The following is a 16,653-nucleotide window of genomic DNA, read 5'->3' on the forward strand; positions in this document are numbered from 1 at the left end:
TTAGAATTATCTCAAATAAATAAAAAATTAGAGATAATAAATAAATTAAATTTAAATAAAAATTCAACTAACTCAAATTTAATCAATTCAATTGTTAATAATACAAATTTAATTAAATTAGATCTATCCCAAATAAATAAAAAATTAAACCAAATCTTTAACTTATTCAACTAAGATAATGATAAACTTAATAATTCAACTTTAAATAATTTAATAATTCTGAAAATAAATAATAATTCAACTAAACAAAAGAAAATTAATAATCATCAAGATAAGGTTGAACAATTCAATTTTACTAAAAAATTTGAAATTAAAAATTCAAGATAATCCCAATAATAAGAAAGATTCAAAATACAACAAGTTTAATTCTAAAATTAATAATTTAATAAAATAAAAATTAAAATTAAATAATAAATTTAATTATGAAAATTGAAATTTAATAAATTAAATATTAAAAATTCGAAATTAAATAATAAAATTAATTATAATTCTGTACCATTTAATTATGAAACATTAAATAACTCTAAAGAATTAAATTCAATAATTCGAAATTAAAATCCTAAAATTTAGGAAAATATTTTTATAAATTTTAACAAGTCAAATTAAATCTTAAAACTCAAATTTATTAATCATTCAAATATAATTTAATTATTCAATTATTGCAAGGATTGAGCCCCGGGGAGCCGTCCTTTGCGAATAATTTTAAATTAAAATTAAATAATATTAAATTAAATTCAAAATTAAACTATAAAATAAATAATAATAAAAAATAAAATTAATTAAATTCAAAATTAAATTAAAATTAAATTAAATTAAATTAAAATTAAATTAAAATTAAATTAAATTAAAATTAAAATAAAAAAATTAAATTAAATTAAAATTAAATTAAATTAAATTAACAAACTTAAACTTCAAAGCTATGAACCTAATTAAAATAAATTACTTTTAATTATAAAACTAAATTAAAATATTACCAAATGAAACAATAAAAATAAAATTCAAAGTGTGTCAAAGTGGGTTGACACGCTCGCGGGTCCACACGACATGTATCAAATCGAGAATTTGATACATTATTAGAAAGTAAAAATTATTGCTTGAATTGTTTGACTCATGCATACTTGCCATGACATGCATCTGCTTTACTTTAAGTGCATATAACATGACATGTCATCATGTTTATTTTTCTGTATTAGAAATTAGGATAGTTTAAGGACCAACTACTTGATCAATTCTTGCCAACATAGTACCAGGGTGGGGCGAGATGATAGTACGTCAGGGAGGCTAGACAAAGTGGTCAAGAAGGGTAAGGAGTACCTGACTTGGTTCACGGAGTCGAACCGAACTGGCCGAAGCTACCTCGCCACATCCTAGACTAGTTAGACCAAGGTTTTTCAATAAATTGGTTAAGTCCATAATTTCTTGAATGGATTCTGTCTAGGAAGTGGTCGTTGCTCCGATAACCAAGAAGGCCCCTTGCCTCGCCACCCACCTGGGAATCAATTTTTGAAATGTGTACTTAATTGGTTGAAGGCTAAACCTGAATCTAACTCAAAATTGATCAAGTATAGATACCTCTTCACAATAAACAAAGATAAAATTGAACTCATCTCACACAACCCATAAGGTTACCCGTGTATGCTATGTATTGCAACACTTAGTACGGGTGAGATGATAAGGACAATTAAAGTACAACATTTTGAAAAAGATTTTCAAAAATTACTATAAATATTTTTATAAAAACTATTTTTGAAAATTGATATTTCCTTGAGTTTCATGCTTGCTGGGTGTATCTATACTATAACTTTTCAAAACATTATATATTTGAAAACTTGGTTGACCAACACATTAGACACAAAACCTCTAGGTCAACACTAAGTCTAAGAACCCTAAGACACATAGGCAGAAAATCCTTGTGGTCAACAAGGATGTCCTAAGAGAGTGTCTAGTTCAGGGGGAGGTCATTCTTGAAAGATCATATTTTTAAAAAAAAGACCTCTTAAAAACAAACCTTAAAAATTCAAAAATTATATTTAAAAAAAAAAATTCTTAAGTTAGTTACTCTGGCTGATTTAGATTAACCTCTAAGACACTTAGGGAGATTGCCTTGTGGCTAACAAGGGGCCCTGTGGAAGTGTCAGATTTAGGGGGAGGTCTAAATCGAAAGAGTATAATTAACTTAAATTATTTTTCCTAAAATTAAATTTCAAAATTATTTTATACATTACCTTTTTATTCTGGGTCAAACCCTAGCTAGACACATAGGGAAGCTGCTTTGTGGTTAACAAAGAATCCTAATGACGTGTCTGGTTCAGGGGGAGACTCTGACTTAAAAGGATAATCATTAGTTTTTCAAAAACCTACCTATTTTAACACTCTTGCAAAACTATTTGAAAAACAAGATTTCAAAATTATTATATATTATTCTTTTGATTTAGGATCAAACCCTAAGACACACGGGGGAGTTTGCTTTGTGGTTAACAAAGGGCCCTGAGGACGTGTCTAGTTAAGGGGGAGATTCTAATTTAAAAGGATAGTAAATAAGTTTTTCAAAAACTATCTAGTTTAAAAATACTTAGTTTAAAATAAAAATTCATTTTCAAAAATTACATATTTTCAAAACACTTTTGAAAATCTATTTTGAAAATCAAAATTATATATTTTACAAAAATCTTGCAAAATCTATTTTGAAAATCAAAATTATATATTTTACAAAAATCTTCAAAATCTATTTTTTCAAAATTAATATCTTTCAAAATCTTTTGAAAATTAATACTTTGAAAATTCTTTTGAAAAAAAAATTCAAAATTATTTTACACAAACCTTTCAAAAAAGTTTGCAAAATCATTCAAAAACTCACTTGAAAATCAAACTTACTTTGAAAATTCTTTTGAAAAACTATGTTAAACAAATCTTTCAAAACTTAAGTTTGAAAACTGTTTTGAAAATCTAATACAAAATTTATGTTTCCAAACTTAGTTGAAAATCACTCTAAAAACAAGTTTTTACAATCTACTATGGTCTTTCAAGAATTGTCAAGACTTAGGTGTGACCATAGACATTACCAATATTGTTGGTGCAAGAGTGAATGGACTTAAAATTTAAAATCTTTTTGATGTATGAAAAGGGGGAGAAGGGACCTTAAGTTAATAATATAGAATTCTCCCAGATAATTAAACGGACTTGGTCAGGAGGACCAAGTTGCAGAAGGCTGGACTTGGTCAGGAGGACCAAGTTCAGGAGGATCAGTTGCAGTCAAGTAGAAGAATGGACTGATCAGGAGGATCAGTTGCATTCCAAGTCCTGGGGGGCAACGAGCCGAGCACAAGCCTGGGTGAGCAAAAGTCCAACACAGTCGATAGAGGTGGTGACTTGGTTAAAAGACAATGGAATATTATCTATGAGGACTCCGTCGTATACATCCGTGCATAACGGTGTATTTGAGAGGTGAAACTGAACCTTGTTGTACATGGTGAGGTTAAAGATAAATCATGTAATTCTTTCAAGAATATTTTAAGCAATGCACTTGAGACAACTGTTTACTTGCTAAATAGAGTCTCTACCAAGGTGGTCTTTGCTACTCCATATGAGATGTAGAATAGGAAAACCTTGTTTATCTTACTTGAAGATATAAAGTTATCCTGCTTACGTGAAGAGGACTGTATTAGATCAGCTGGAAGCTAAATCTGATAAATGTCTAATACCCTGAGAGAACGAAGGGTTACCAATTATATTCTCTCATAGAATGAAAGCATTTGTTTCATGTCATACCGTATTCCTGAAAGAGATTCTTTTGCAGGAAACAGTGGGAGCAGAGTTAGAACTTTATGAAGTTCAAGAAACTCAAATAGACATTAACGACACCTAGTCAAGAACCACAACTGATTACTCATAGTAATGAGTCATCGGTTGAACCTTTGAAGACACAACCTCTTCACGTAATATTCCAGAGAAATATGGATTTTTCGTAAGTGAATCAGATGATGTGTTACTTATCGGGCATGAGTGAACTACTGATCATGAGAAAGTGTTGAAAAGTTTAGAAAGGGATAAATGATTAACAACCTTGAAGTCGGAAATGAATTTCATTAAAATCAAGTTTGAAACTTAGTGAAATATCCGTTTTGATGAGGTAATCAAAAAGTTTGATTCCTCACAAAAATCTGATGAACCCTTTGTGTATGAAGAGGTTAGTGGGAGTGCGATCGTATTCTAATAATTATATGTTGATAACATATTAATAAAAGGAAATGATATGCATGTTCTGCAGTCAATCAAATTATGATTTGCCAAATGTTGTCCATGAAAGACATAAGAGAAGCGACTTGAATCCTCGGGATTATGATCTATAGAGATAGATCAAAGAGGTTGTTTGGTCTTTCGCAGTCTACATAAATAGATAAGATGCTAAAAGCAGTTTAGTATGCTTGAATCCAAAAAAGGTTATACCTTTCGAAGTCTACATGTTCACGAATAAAAGATAAGAGGATTTACATGAGTTAGATTCCTTATGCTTCGGCAATAGAATCGATCATGTATACTATGATGTGTACGAGGCCTGATGTATCATATGCTATGAATATCACGAGCGGATATCGATCAAATCATAGAATGAATCATTGGGCGGCTGTCAAAATAATTCTTAAAGTACTTGCGAGGAAATAAGATTTTATTCTTACTACATGGAGAAAGGTGATATGGTTATACGCGGGTATACAGATGCCATCTACCAGATAGGCAAAGATGATTCTAAGTCTCAATCTGGGTACATATTCACTTTAAATTATGGCGTAATAAGTTGAAAGTGTTTCAGATAAGATAATATTGCAGCATGTGAAGCAGCAAACGAAGCGGTTTGGATCAGGAAGTTCATTACTAAACTTAGAATGGTTCCAATCATTGTTAAAATATTACCTGTTTACTGTGACAATAATGGAACAATCGCGTAGGCGATGGAACCTAGGTCTCACCATAGATCCGAACATGTGCTTTGGCGAAATCGATAGATCAAAAGATCATTAGTAGAAGAGAAATATAATTCGAGAAGAATCTCACCGAAAGGAATCTTGCGGATCCTTTAATCTCTACCTCAAAGTAAATTTGAAGAACACATAGAGACGCATGTTATTGGATACCATGGCGATTGACCTTAGGCCAAGTGGGAGTCTGTTAGATTTGAGGGGTGTCCTAAGGTAAACACCTTACGATTATACTATTTATTGGATAAATAGTGATTTACTATTTGAGTGCACATTTCATATGTGTTTGATTGAATCTTAAACTCAAAAACTGAATGTTTGCAATACGATTCATAGCATGAGATAATTTGTGATTGGATCACAACTCGTAAGCATCTCTACATGTGTAATTATGAATGTATTAAAATTATTCCTAGTCGAGGAATTGATGAGCACAGACATCATCGATTCTGTAGAGACTAGTACGTTTAGACTCCTTAGTTAACCAAGCAGTTGATCTCACTACTGGAGACATTGGATGTTGAGAGTTAAACGTGGATGCTAGTTAAAGGTAACTAGTTCATTGGAGTGACCTGCCTTGAGACTTCATATGATTCTATACATATGTCAATGAAGAGCTCAGTGCAGCTTAAGTGCGAGTTTTCTTTGACTTGCGATATTCAAGTTACCTTGGTCATGGAGGCTTATACTTTGACATCTTAAGCAAACATCTCCGAGGAGCCTGGGCATAGGCACGACCCAACTTTATTTGACTTCAAAACTTCAAAAAATTTCCTGCAAAGAACAGGAAAATTTATTAACAACTTGCTGAAACAAACAAAAATTATGCAAGAAAGAAAATGAATGAAATATAAAAAAGAAAAACCCTTGGGTTGCCTCCCAAGAAGCGCTTGTTTATGGTCTTTAGCTCGACCCCTTATTTATGTAGTGTACAGGGCTTATTGGTTGACATCTCGCAATCTAGCCCTGGGTGGTACTTTGTATTTTTATTTTTTGGTGAATTGCTTCCTTATTATCCCGGCCGGTGCGGGCTCTTCATCGGCAAAAGGGTTGGTACAAAAAATTTCTTCTTTTGCTAGATATCATCCAGCCTGCAGCAATGTGGCTTTTCTGGAAGGTATGCATCTGAGTCAAGTGAGAGGTTGAATTCTACCTTTTTGTTACCCACTTCTAGGGACAATTTATGATTCTTCACATCAATCTTTGCCCCAGAAGTGGCTAGAAATGACCTCCCCAAGATGATAGGGATCGACGGATCTTCCTCCATATCTAGCACAACGAAGTCGGTTGGGACGGTGAATCCTCTCGACTTCTACTGGCACATCCTCAACTATCCCCATAGGATATCTACATGAATGATCTGCTAGTTGGATGGCCATAGTGGTAAGCTTGAGATCCGTATATCCACATTTTTCACTTGTTGAGTATGGGATGATACTGACACTAGCACCTAAATCACAGAAAGCTCTACCAATAGAGATATTACCTAATCTTGCATGGGATGGTAAAGCTACCTGGATCCTTGAGCTTTGGAGGAAGCTTGTTGTTAAGAATTATTGCACTTACTTCCTCCGTGAGCGCTACAGTATTCTTGGCCTGAGTGATGTTCTTTGTGGACATGAGCCCCTTAATGAGTTTGGCAAATTTGGGCATCTCGACAAGAGCGTCGAGAAGGGGAATGTCCAACGTGATGTCCTTGACTCGGTTGTAAAGTTTTTCAAACTCATCATCTTTCTGCTTGTATAGGAGCCTTTGCGGGAAAGGTATGTTCCGCACTAGTGGTTTCTTCGTTGGTACCTCAGCGGGCGTAGCGGTCTCGACTTCCTCCAATTCATCTTCAATAATTGGCGTAGAGGAAGGAGGTTGCTCGGCGGCTGTTGTGCTTGTAATACCTTCCAAAGGAGCAGTCACTTGAGGTTCCTTACCCTTCAAGGTCCGTCCGCTCCTAAGCTCTATGGCTTTGCAATGCTCCATGGGGTTGAAATCTGGTTTTCCTGGGAGTGCACCCACTTGTCTGGAAGAGAGGGAAGAGCTAATCTGAGCAATCTGTGTTTCTTGCATCTTCATCCTCTTGTCATGGTCATCTAATTTCTCATTCACCTTAACCATGTCACTTTGTAATTGTTCCAGAATTTTCAGGATTTTCTGGGTGTCTGATACTTCTTCACTTGGCTTGGGCGCAGCTTGATAAGAAGGTCCTTGGTTGTTGCGGTATGAAAAGTTGGGATGATTCCTCCAACCCGGATTGTAGGAGTTTGAGTATGGGTTGTTCCTCTGATTATATGTACCAACGGCATCACACTGTTCATATTGAGCAATCTGAGCTTGAAGTGCTCCCACTTGGCACATTTCCTTTGTGTGACTGGAATCTCCACAAATATCACAAGATGTAGCAACCGCATTGACCTTTCCAACATTCATATTTTCAACCCTTTTACTAAGGGCATCCATCTGCGCAGTTAAACGAGTAAGAGTATCAACTTCATACTTCCCAGGAGTTTTAGAAATGCTACCTCTCTCATTGGCCCACTGATGATGGTTGAGTGCCACACTTTCAATTAATTCTTCGGCTTCTTCTAAGACTCTTATTCATTAATGCACCTCCTGCAGCGGAATCCAAATAAACCTTCGTCTGATAATTAATTCCGTTGTAGAAAGTGTGAATGACAAGCCATCTTTCAAGTCCATGGTGTGGACACTTCCTCAACATTCCTTTGAATCTATCCCAAGCTTCAAATAAGGATTCTCCATCTAGCTGCATGAAGCTTGAGATCATGTTCCTCATGTGGGTTGTCTTACTTGGGGGATAAAACTTGTTCAAGAAAAACTTGTTCACACTGCTCCCAAGTAGTAATTCCATTTGGAGGTAGAGAATAATACCAAGATTTCGCCCTGTCTCTGAGTGAGAATCTTGAAAAGCATGAGTCTGATGACATCAAAACTGACCCCTTGGATTCTCATAGTACTACAGTTGTCTGAGAATATCTCCAAATGTAAGTTTGGGTCTTCATTAGGTCCGCCTCCAAACTGATTTTGTTGTATCATTGAAATGAATCCCGGTTTAATTTCAAAGTTATTTGCTTCAATGTTTGGTACGGCGATACAAGATGTCATTCCTCTCGCTTGTGGTGCAGCATAGTCCTTCAAAGACTTGTGAGCCATGGTCTCTGGTGTATCTTCTTGAATGTCAAGTCTTTGAGAGTGAAGCCTCCTCCGGTAGGTTCTTTCGATTTCTGGGTCGAAAGGAAACTCCACTTGTTTGGACCTACGCATGCACAATAAAAGAATATGTTATTAAACTTCCAGAATAATAATAAAAAATCTGTAAAGAATTGTACCAATAAAAAGAAAGAAAGAATTAAAAGAATTAAATGGAAGCAAATGTATAAATGGAAAAGACTCTTAATGTAAAAGCCTAGTGAAAAATTAGCGCACGGTCCCCGGCAACGGCGCCAAAAACTTGATAGGTCCGCAAGTATACGACCGTCGTCAAGTAATAAAAAGATATCGAACCACAGGGACCGTGGAATCAATCACTAAACTAACACAAGAAGAGTTGGGAGTTCACGTAATTTGGATTGGTGATGGGGGAAGTGAGAGTGAAATCAAGTTCCTAGACCTCGATCGAAGAGAAATCAGCTAAGTGACAGGATTGGGGAAACGATCCTAGGACTTCGGATTCCTCGAGATTATGGTTGATTGATCATGGACTCCTTACCATTCCTCAATGATTACACAATTACAGAGATTCTAACCAAAATATCCAATTAGACCTCGTCAGGTTTCGTCGGAATTAAATCATTAATCCTCTAATGTTACGATTACTAGTCCGAGATGACACCCAGATAGCCTGGTTCTATAGCTCTCCCGCTGTCACCGGGCACTCCAGCAATACTACTAGTGTCCTACCCTCTGTCACCGAGTACCCAATTAAGGACCTCTTCCTAGCAATCAATAACCGTTAGCTATCTCTCATAAAGATTCATTGTAGTCTAAGAATCTCCTCGGAAAGTCCGGTTAAAGGTTCACCTTCTGTCACAAGGCACCCCGGTCATACGATCCTAAGATTTTCATTAAACTACAACTCACCCTCATCCATATGAAATCATACCATTCATAGACATATTATCAAATAAGTACAAGGCACAAATCCACATAGCAATGCATAAACAAATCATTGAACATGGTAAATAACAAATCCATAGATACAATCATCCATATACACCTCGATTCCTCCTACATCCTAGAATCTAAGGGTCTACTCCATGACGGAGGGGATACAACACGAAGAAGAGTAAAAATAATACATCTTACTCCTAAATCTGAAATAGAAAAAGGAAATAAGACTTATCAATCAATGTGGTCTTCTTGGTCTTGCAATCTCCTCGTCGACGGTGGATGGATGCGGCGGAGTAGTCCTGAACGGATGGATGGATCGCTGAATCTCTTGCTCCGGATGGTGGCTACGGTGGCCTTGAATCACCTCTAAGGACTCCCCCCCTTTTTAGGGCAAATAAGAGGGGTATTTATATGTCCCCGCTGCAGCCACACGCCACACGGTCGTGCCTCGTGGCACGGCCCAGGAGACACGCCCTGCCTCGTTCCGTCACACGGTCGTGCCTGATAGGCACGACCAAGAGCAGGCCTTCTTCGGGAAAATAGGCACGGCCGTGCCATAGGACCTTGACCCTGGCTCTTCTCTGGAAGTGAGGCACGGCCGTGCCTTTTAGGCACGACCCCAAGCTGGATCAGGCTGAAAATTTGGGGCACGACCGTGCCTAGGAGGCACGACCCCAAGCTTGGTTGGCTCTGGTAGGGGGCACACGTGCCTTAGGCACGACCCTCAGCAGCAGTTGATCTAAATGAAGCACGACCGTGTCTGGTGGACACGGCTGCTGGCTGGTGTGGCTCGGGTGGTGAGGCACGGTCGTGCCTTGTAGGCACGACCCCTCAGGATGATGAGACATGGTCGTGCCTTGTAGGCACGAGCCCTGCTCTTGCCTTGTCTTCGTTTAATCTCTGTTTCGCCTTATTTCGCTCCAATTCCATCCTAAAAAAAGCACAAATACAAGAGCAGACCTCCGAACTAGGAAATGGAGAAAATACGCCTAATGCATGGATAAAGGATGTGATAAACATAGGATAATATCATGAAATGCAGAAAGATGTGCAATAAAAGTATTAAAAATACATGTATACCCTACGCACATCAGCCAACCATTAGCTTCCCTTCTTGCACCAGCCATCCACCTCCTGGAGTGGAGTAGCTACCAATCATAGCCGGCAACACACCAAGGAGTTGGCGGGCAGCGGGTGTTTCCTATTGCAAGGTCTTCTTCCTCTACCCTTGGCTATTATTCCAATGAGAAATTATTATTGTAAAAACTTTGATGTTATTTGGCCTACTACCCTTCATCTATAGCGAGCCATCCAACTTTTGAACAGTAGCTTAATCACCTCTATTCAATTTGATTCATATTGTCAGGTTGTTTTGAGCTACCGGATACTGAATCAAATCGTAGGTTCTCTCTCGGATCACTTTGTCTCATTCCTTCGACTAAATGGAGACATGACACGTGACTTGGATAACTCATTTTATGGAGATCTCAACGTAAATATGAGTAGAGATAACTTTTCTGAAGGTTGCTATTTAATGTCATTTTTGCATCATGTCATCCAACAAGTATAATTTATTAATGTTATCTTTTCTATGATTATATCTGCATGCATGTGTATTCTTGTGTAATTTTTATTATAATAATTTAGATTATTATGCTTTTGCTACTTATTTATCAAAATGTTAAAACGCTCATAAAGAAATCCAACACCAGGTTCTTGTAAGACAAGCATACAATAAACAAGCCAGCTTAGCCTAATCTATAAGTCTTCCTGACCTAATAGGTTTACCACTTAGAGTTCACTCCCTTAAGATTTTTTTTGCCAAGCCTCTGGTCATCCTCGACCCACCTAAACTTCTTGCTTAACTTTGATCTTAACCCTCGGGACTTTTGGCTAGACCTCTGGCCCTCGATTCCTTTTAGACTTCTGCCTAGTGTCCTCCCCTAGGGTTTCCTTTTTGATTTGTTGAGACTTTCACCAAGTCCCTCTGACTAGGACTTGCTTACCTAATCCCTCCGACTAGGACTTCCTTGTCCAATCCTTCCAATGAAGACTTACTTGCGCAGTCCCTCCAACCAAGATTTCCTTTGCTAGTTATGACATGACTAGACGTAGCTCACATTCAAACATCTTATTCTATTTGGATCAACCTTTGATCAAACTAACTAGACTTAGGTACATTGTCAAACATCAAACCTTAGATGTTAATTGCACCAACAATCTTTTCTTTTTTGATGTTTGATAATTTTCTTAAGTTAGGTATAGATTATAAGGTTTAACTCAATGAGAGGCTCACTAGATTTTTAACTTAAGTCCTTCCTCTCCCCCTTTCTCATATATTAAAAAGTCAAATAGGGTTAACCTAAGATCATACATCAACAATGTAAAGGATTTTCCTATGGTTCACACTTAGTTTCTAACCCTTTCTTGAAAGATCATATTTGAGTTCAAAATTAATTTTGAAAAGTACCATTGATCTTTCAATAAGGATCTCCCTTAAATCTGACACTCCCTTAGAACTCCTTGTTAACCACAAAGAAAACTTCCTATGTGTCTTAGCGGTTGATAAAAATCAAAAGAACAATTTAGATGTTTTAAAACATGAATTTTCAAGGAAATTTTCAAAATATTTTCAAGTATTTTTCAAAAGAATTTTGAAAGTTTTTAAAGAAATTTTGCAAAGTATTTTCGAAGTAGAAAATTTTACAAAAGATTTTTTAAAAATATATTTATGATCTTTCAATTAGGACCTCGCCCTTAATTGAACACTCCCTTAGGACATTCTTATTACGCATAAGGAATCTTTGCCTATGTGTATTAGGGGTCTAGAAGTAGTGTTGATCTATGGGCTTTGTGTTTAAGTGTTGGTCAACAAATAACTTTTTAAAGACATAATCTTTGAAAGATAAATATATTATACACCCAGCAAGCATGAATTTAAATGAAATATCAATATTTTGAAAATAGTTATAGGGAAATACTTTTTATAGATATTGAAAATATTTTAAAAAATTTTCAATTTAATAGTCTTTATCATCTTATTCATTCTAAGTGTCTCAGTATATAACATATAGGGGTGCCTCATAGGTCTTGTGAGACATTTTATCAATTTTATCTCTATTTATTTAATTTGAATTCTAAGGAATTTTTGATCTTGTATTAGATTCAAGCTTAATTGTTGACTAACTAAGTGCATATTTCAAGTTTCAACTTCCAGCCCATGGCAAGGTACAAAAGCCTTCTTAGGTATTAAAAATCGACCACTTTTTAAGACAAAGTTGATTCATGAAATTGAGCACTTAACTATTCTATTAAAAACTCCTAGTCTAACTAGTCTAGGATGTGGTGAGGTAGCTTCAGTTAATTCCACTTAGCTAAGTAGATCAAGTAATGTACTCCTTACTCTACTTGACTACCTAAATTAAATATCTCGACAGACTATCATTTCGCCTCCACCCTGATTCTTTATTGGGCATATGTCAATCTGGCCTATATCCTTATAGCATTCTAAATTAAGCAAATAAGTTTAATCTAACATGTATGACATGACATGATATAAATAGATATTAAATAATTAATTAATTGAACATATGCATGATCATAATAATTATATATATGTTAAATAAGTTAAGCAATTAATTTATAATAATATATCAAATTCTCGATTTGATATATTTCGTATGAAATCAGGAATATGTCAACCCATTTTGATACATTTAAATTTTAATTAACTTTTTTATTTCATTGTGTACAATTTATTAATTAGTTCCATAATTATAAAGTATTTGATTATAATTATATTTATGAATTTAAATTTATTTATTTGTGTTTGATATTCTATTTTTGAATTATTAATTTATTTTTGTAATTTTAAATTTATTGAATTTTTAAAGTGGCAGATTTCATTTTTGATTTTAGATTTAAATTAATGTTAGCTCTATAATTAAAAGGAACTTGGTGATAAATATTTAATTTAGAGTATTTTAAATTTGGATTTAGTTTTTTAAAATTTATAGATTTTTTTGAATTTTGTTATTTAATTTAAAATTTTTTGGATTTATTTTTGATATTTTTTGAAATTATTATTTCATAATTAAAAGGTACATTATTATAATTAATTTTATTATTTAAATTCAAATTTTTAGTATTTAAATTTAAATTAATATTTTTAAGATTTGAAAATTTATTTACTGAATTTTTATGATTTAATTTTAAATTTTTAGTATTTCAATGATTACTTTTAAAATTTATCTTGTTAATCTTTCATTTGAATTTGTAATATTTAAATTTAAATTTTTAGGATTAAATTTTATTTTATTAATATTTGAAGATATATTTTCTGAAAATTTAAAATTTGTATTTGAATTTATCTTAATTAATTTAATATTATCTTTGTTTTTAAAATTTAAGTTTGAATTATTTGATGTTGTATTATTATCTTTTAGATTATCCTAATTAATTAATTTATTATTTAATTCAAAGTTATTTAATTTAATTGGATGTAAATTATAAAAATTAGGAATATTCTAATTATTACTTATTTTTAGATTTATTAAATTAATTAAATTAAAATTATTTAAATTGATCTTAGCTTGATTGAATGAGTTCAAAATTTTAACTAGATTTTTATTCTTTATCAATTTTATTATCTTGATTAATTAAATATAAATGATTAAAAATTAATTTAGAATTATTTTTATTTATTAAATTATTATTTAATTTTGAATTATTAGACTTAATTAAGTTTGAATTATCGAGATTAGATAAATTCTTATCTAGATCTAATTTTTGAATTTTTCAAATCTTCATTTTTATTAATGAAATTATTATTTAATTTCAAATTAATTAAATTATTTGAATTTTTTTAATTTATACTTTTATTAATGATATTTTTTTAAAAATTTCAAATTAATTATATAGTTAATTTTAAAATTTTAATTATATTTAAAATTTTTAACTTATCTAAATTTGAACTAGCAGACAAATTGTAAAGATTGTAAAGAAAACCAAATTTATCATGCTAAATAACATGGGGATTTTTGTAATTATGGATACTAACCATTTTTGGAACTCCTAATTCTTTTGACTTCGTATTCATCTTCTTCTTCGGCATTGGCTCTTAATAGTGTTCAGATCTCTAGCACTTAAAGCACATAATGTGCTTTCGGTTCTTTCAAGCTCTTATTATCGGTTACTCCTTTGTTACCGATGGTGTCATCCGAATCTTATGAGTAGGACATTGATTTTGTAGTGTTCTTTCTCCCTAGATTTGAAACAAATTATATGGCATTTAAATTTATAATTTACTTACATATATTTGTTCTCCCTCAATCCCAAGCTGTTATGCTTTTTGACAATTAGTCCAATCAAGAGTCGTCCATGATTTGATACCAATTGTTAGACTGGTGCGGGATCAAGAAAGGGGGGTGAATCTCGTTCATTTGCATTTCTTTGCTTTTCAATCTTTCTACAGAGTTAGTTAATTCAACGGAGTATAATCAAGAACGAATACAAAAAGGAAGAGGACACACCGATGTACTTGGTTCCTAATCCCCTATGGTTAGTACATTCAAGGCCTATGCCCACAGTGTTCTCCTTTCTGAATCTCTTCCAAAGGTGGAGAAACTTTCTTACAAGATTTAGCACAAACATAATAATATATAAATGAAATACAACTTGTAAATAGAATATTAGCAAAACCCATTAACCAATTTGGAAGTCTTGAGCGCCACACACCCCTCCTCGAACTTCCTCAGTCGTAGAGCTTCGAGCATGGTTACTTTCTTTTAGAGCACGAAGAGTAGTAATGTCGTAGGAGAAGTGATTCTTTGATGCTCTGATTGCAGCTGCTTATAAAGACCCTTCCAGGAGTTTGGATCCCTTTCTAGGAGCCCCGACTCCACCTGATCCGATCCGACACTGTCGCCTTCTATCCGTCACTGCATCTTATGTCACATCCCGAGAGACTACTATCAAAAAATTTTGACAGCATCTCCCTTGTAACGATTTAAATTCCCTGAATGCATTTTAACATAGGGCCTTCACGGCCGTTCAACAATACAACATATATATTTAAACTACTAAATCACATGAAGAAAGCCCACACGACATATAATGTAGCAAACCATCACTACATCAACAATGTATAACTACAAATGATATACTAATCATGTAAAATCGTAAAGCATATCGAGAAGCATCACAACAACACAAATGACAAACTCTACAAGTCCATGACAATAGAAACTATACAAGCGGAAGTATAACCACAACGAAATCCATATAAATGGATACAAATCCAAACCATAGATATGAACAAAGCTCCACAACTAGAATTCAAACAAGTTCATTGATACGAATATAAATCCAAATCACACGAGGTAAAATAACCAAAATACTCCTCCTACTGTGAGATGACATATACTAGTAGATCTCCTCTGGCATCAGTTATAATCTCCTAACTAATACCTGGGGAGATAGAAAATCCTAAAGTCTGGGTGGTGAATACAAACTCAGTGGATAATCAGATAAAAGCATGCTCAAAAGTATATAAGTGAGAGCAAAGGGAATACAACAAACAACAGGAATCAACCTGTGATCAGGACCAACAATAAACTATAAATAAAAGAATATTTGCAATAATCCAACTGGTAGCATATGGTTTATAATGGATCTCATAAATGCAGTAATCCGTATGAATGACAATGTCACATAGATGCATCAACCAAGTAACAACCAAGTATATATCTCACATCCAAATGTAGTATATATATAGTTTAGTACATATATATCAAGCACACAATACAGTACATGCATGATGCAACTGTCCACACTTGCCCCAGTACCCACATATATATGACGCTGGGGGTGTCTGACATCACACTGCCATAAATCCAGCCCTATAATAAAGTAGTCTGGTGACAAAATGGTAAGTAGCCATGTATAGCTACATACATCCTATGGTCAATGTCTGTCCTCCAATACTCATCTCTGAGTACCACTCTATACTCGTCTCTGAGTAACACCCCTCTGCGGTGACCAGGACATAGGACATTGACTTGGCTGTATATAGGCCATACAACCACCATCCCTCGATATTTCAATGAATAGGAAATTCCTAACCACCTATTCTATAACTTGCCACTACTAGGTTAACTATCAATGACGATTGACCCACAACATTGGGAATTACAATCATCACATTGCACCATGTATGATGTGATGATCAAGCAACAATAACCAATATTTACTATGCTAAATCAACATGCATAAGCAATAGAATCTCAACTGATCACCGGTATCATAAATCAGAGATAATTAACAATAGTCAACATAGATAGCAAAATGTTTGAACATGCAAGAAAATAGATGTCACATGAGATCAATCGAATCAAGGACAAGCATAGGATAAATAGGAGTATGACTAGGATATCCAACCAACAATAGACAAGAACGATATCATGTCAAAGGTCAACAATTATGTATCAAGTAACGAGTGTAATAAAGATAACAACTAGATAATTAGCAGCAGATTTATAATAACTACGAACAAGATCTG

The 16,653-nt window shown here is 34.1% G+C and overlaps 1 protein-coding gene and 1 pseudogene across 1 annotated transcript; one reads left to right on the forward strand and one right to left on the reverse strand.

Annotated features, from left to right (window-relative positions):
- Positions 1–6,172: 6,172 nt before the first annotated feature.
- LOC141812473 (uncharacterized) lies at positions 6,173–7,427 on the reverse strand. The gene is made up of 2 exons (XM_074700464.1): positions 6,491–7,427; positions 6,173–6,426 (listed from the first exon to the last, which is right to left on the reverse strand). Exons 1-2 carry the CDS (start codon positions 7,425–7,427, stop codon positions 6,173–6,175), a joined length of 1,191 nt encoding a protein of 396 aa, XP_074556565.1.
- Positions 7,428–7,657: 230 nt separating this feature from the next.
- Positions 7,658–7,767, forward strand: LOC141812802 (small nucleolar RNA R71; annotated as a pseudogene).
- Positions 7,768–16,653: the final 8,886 nt, after the last annotated feature.

This window comes from Curcuma longa, chromosome 19 (genome assembly GCF_044706935.1).
Source record: "Curcuma longa cultivar G26 ecotype Majalengka, Jawa Barat chromosome 19, ITB_CL_G26_1.1, whole genome shotgun sequence".
Taxonomy (NCBI): Eukaryota; Viridiplantae; Streptophyta; class Magnoliopsida; order Zingiberales; family Zingiberaceae; genus Curcuma; species Curcuma longa.

Bases quoted from the DNA above. Each gene is read 5' to 3' on its own strand.
- LOC141812473 (XM_074700464.1), bottom strand. From the start codon at position 7,427: ATGGATGCCCTTAGTAAAAGGGTTGAAAATATGAATGTTGGAAAGGTC. The intron at 6,427-6,490 runs GTAGCTTTACCA...TCTGTGATTTAG, and splicing joins TCCAAAGCTCAAGGATCCAG to GTGCTAGTGTCAGTATCATC.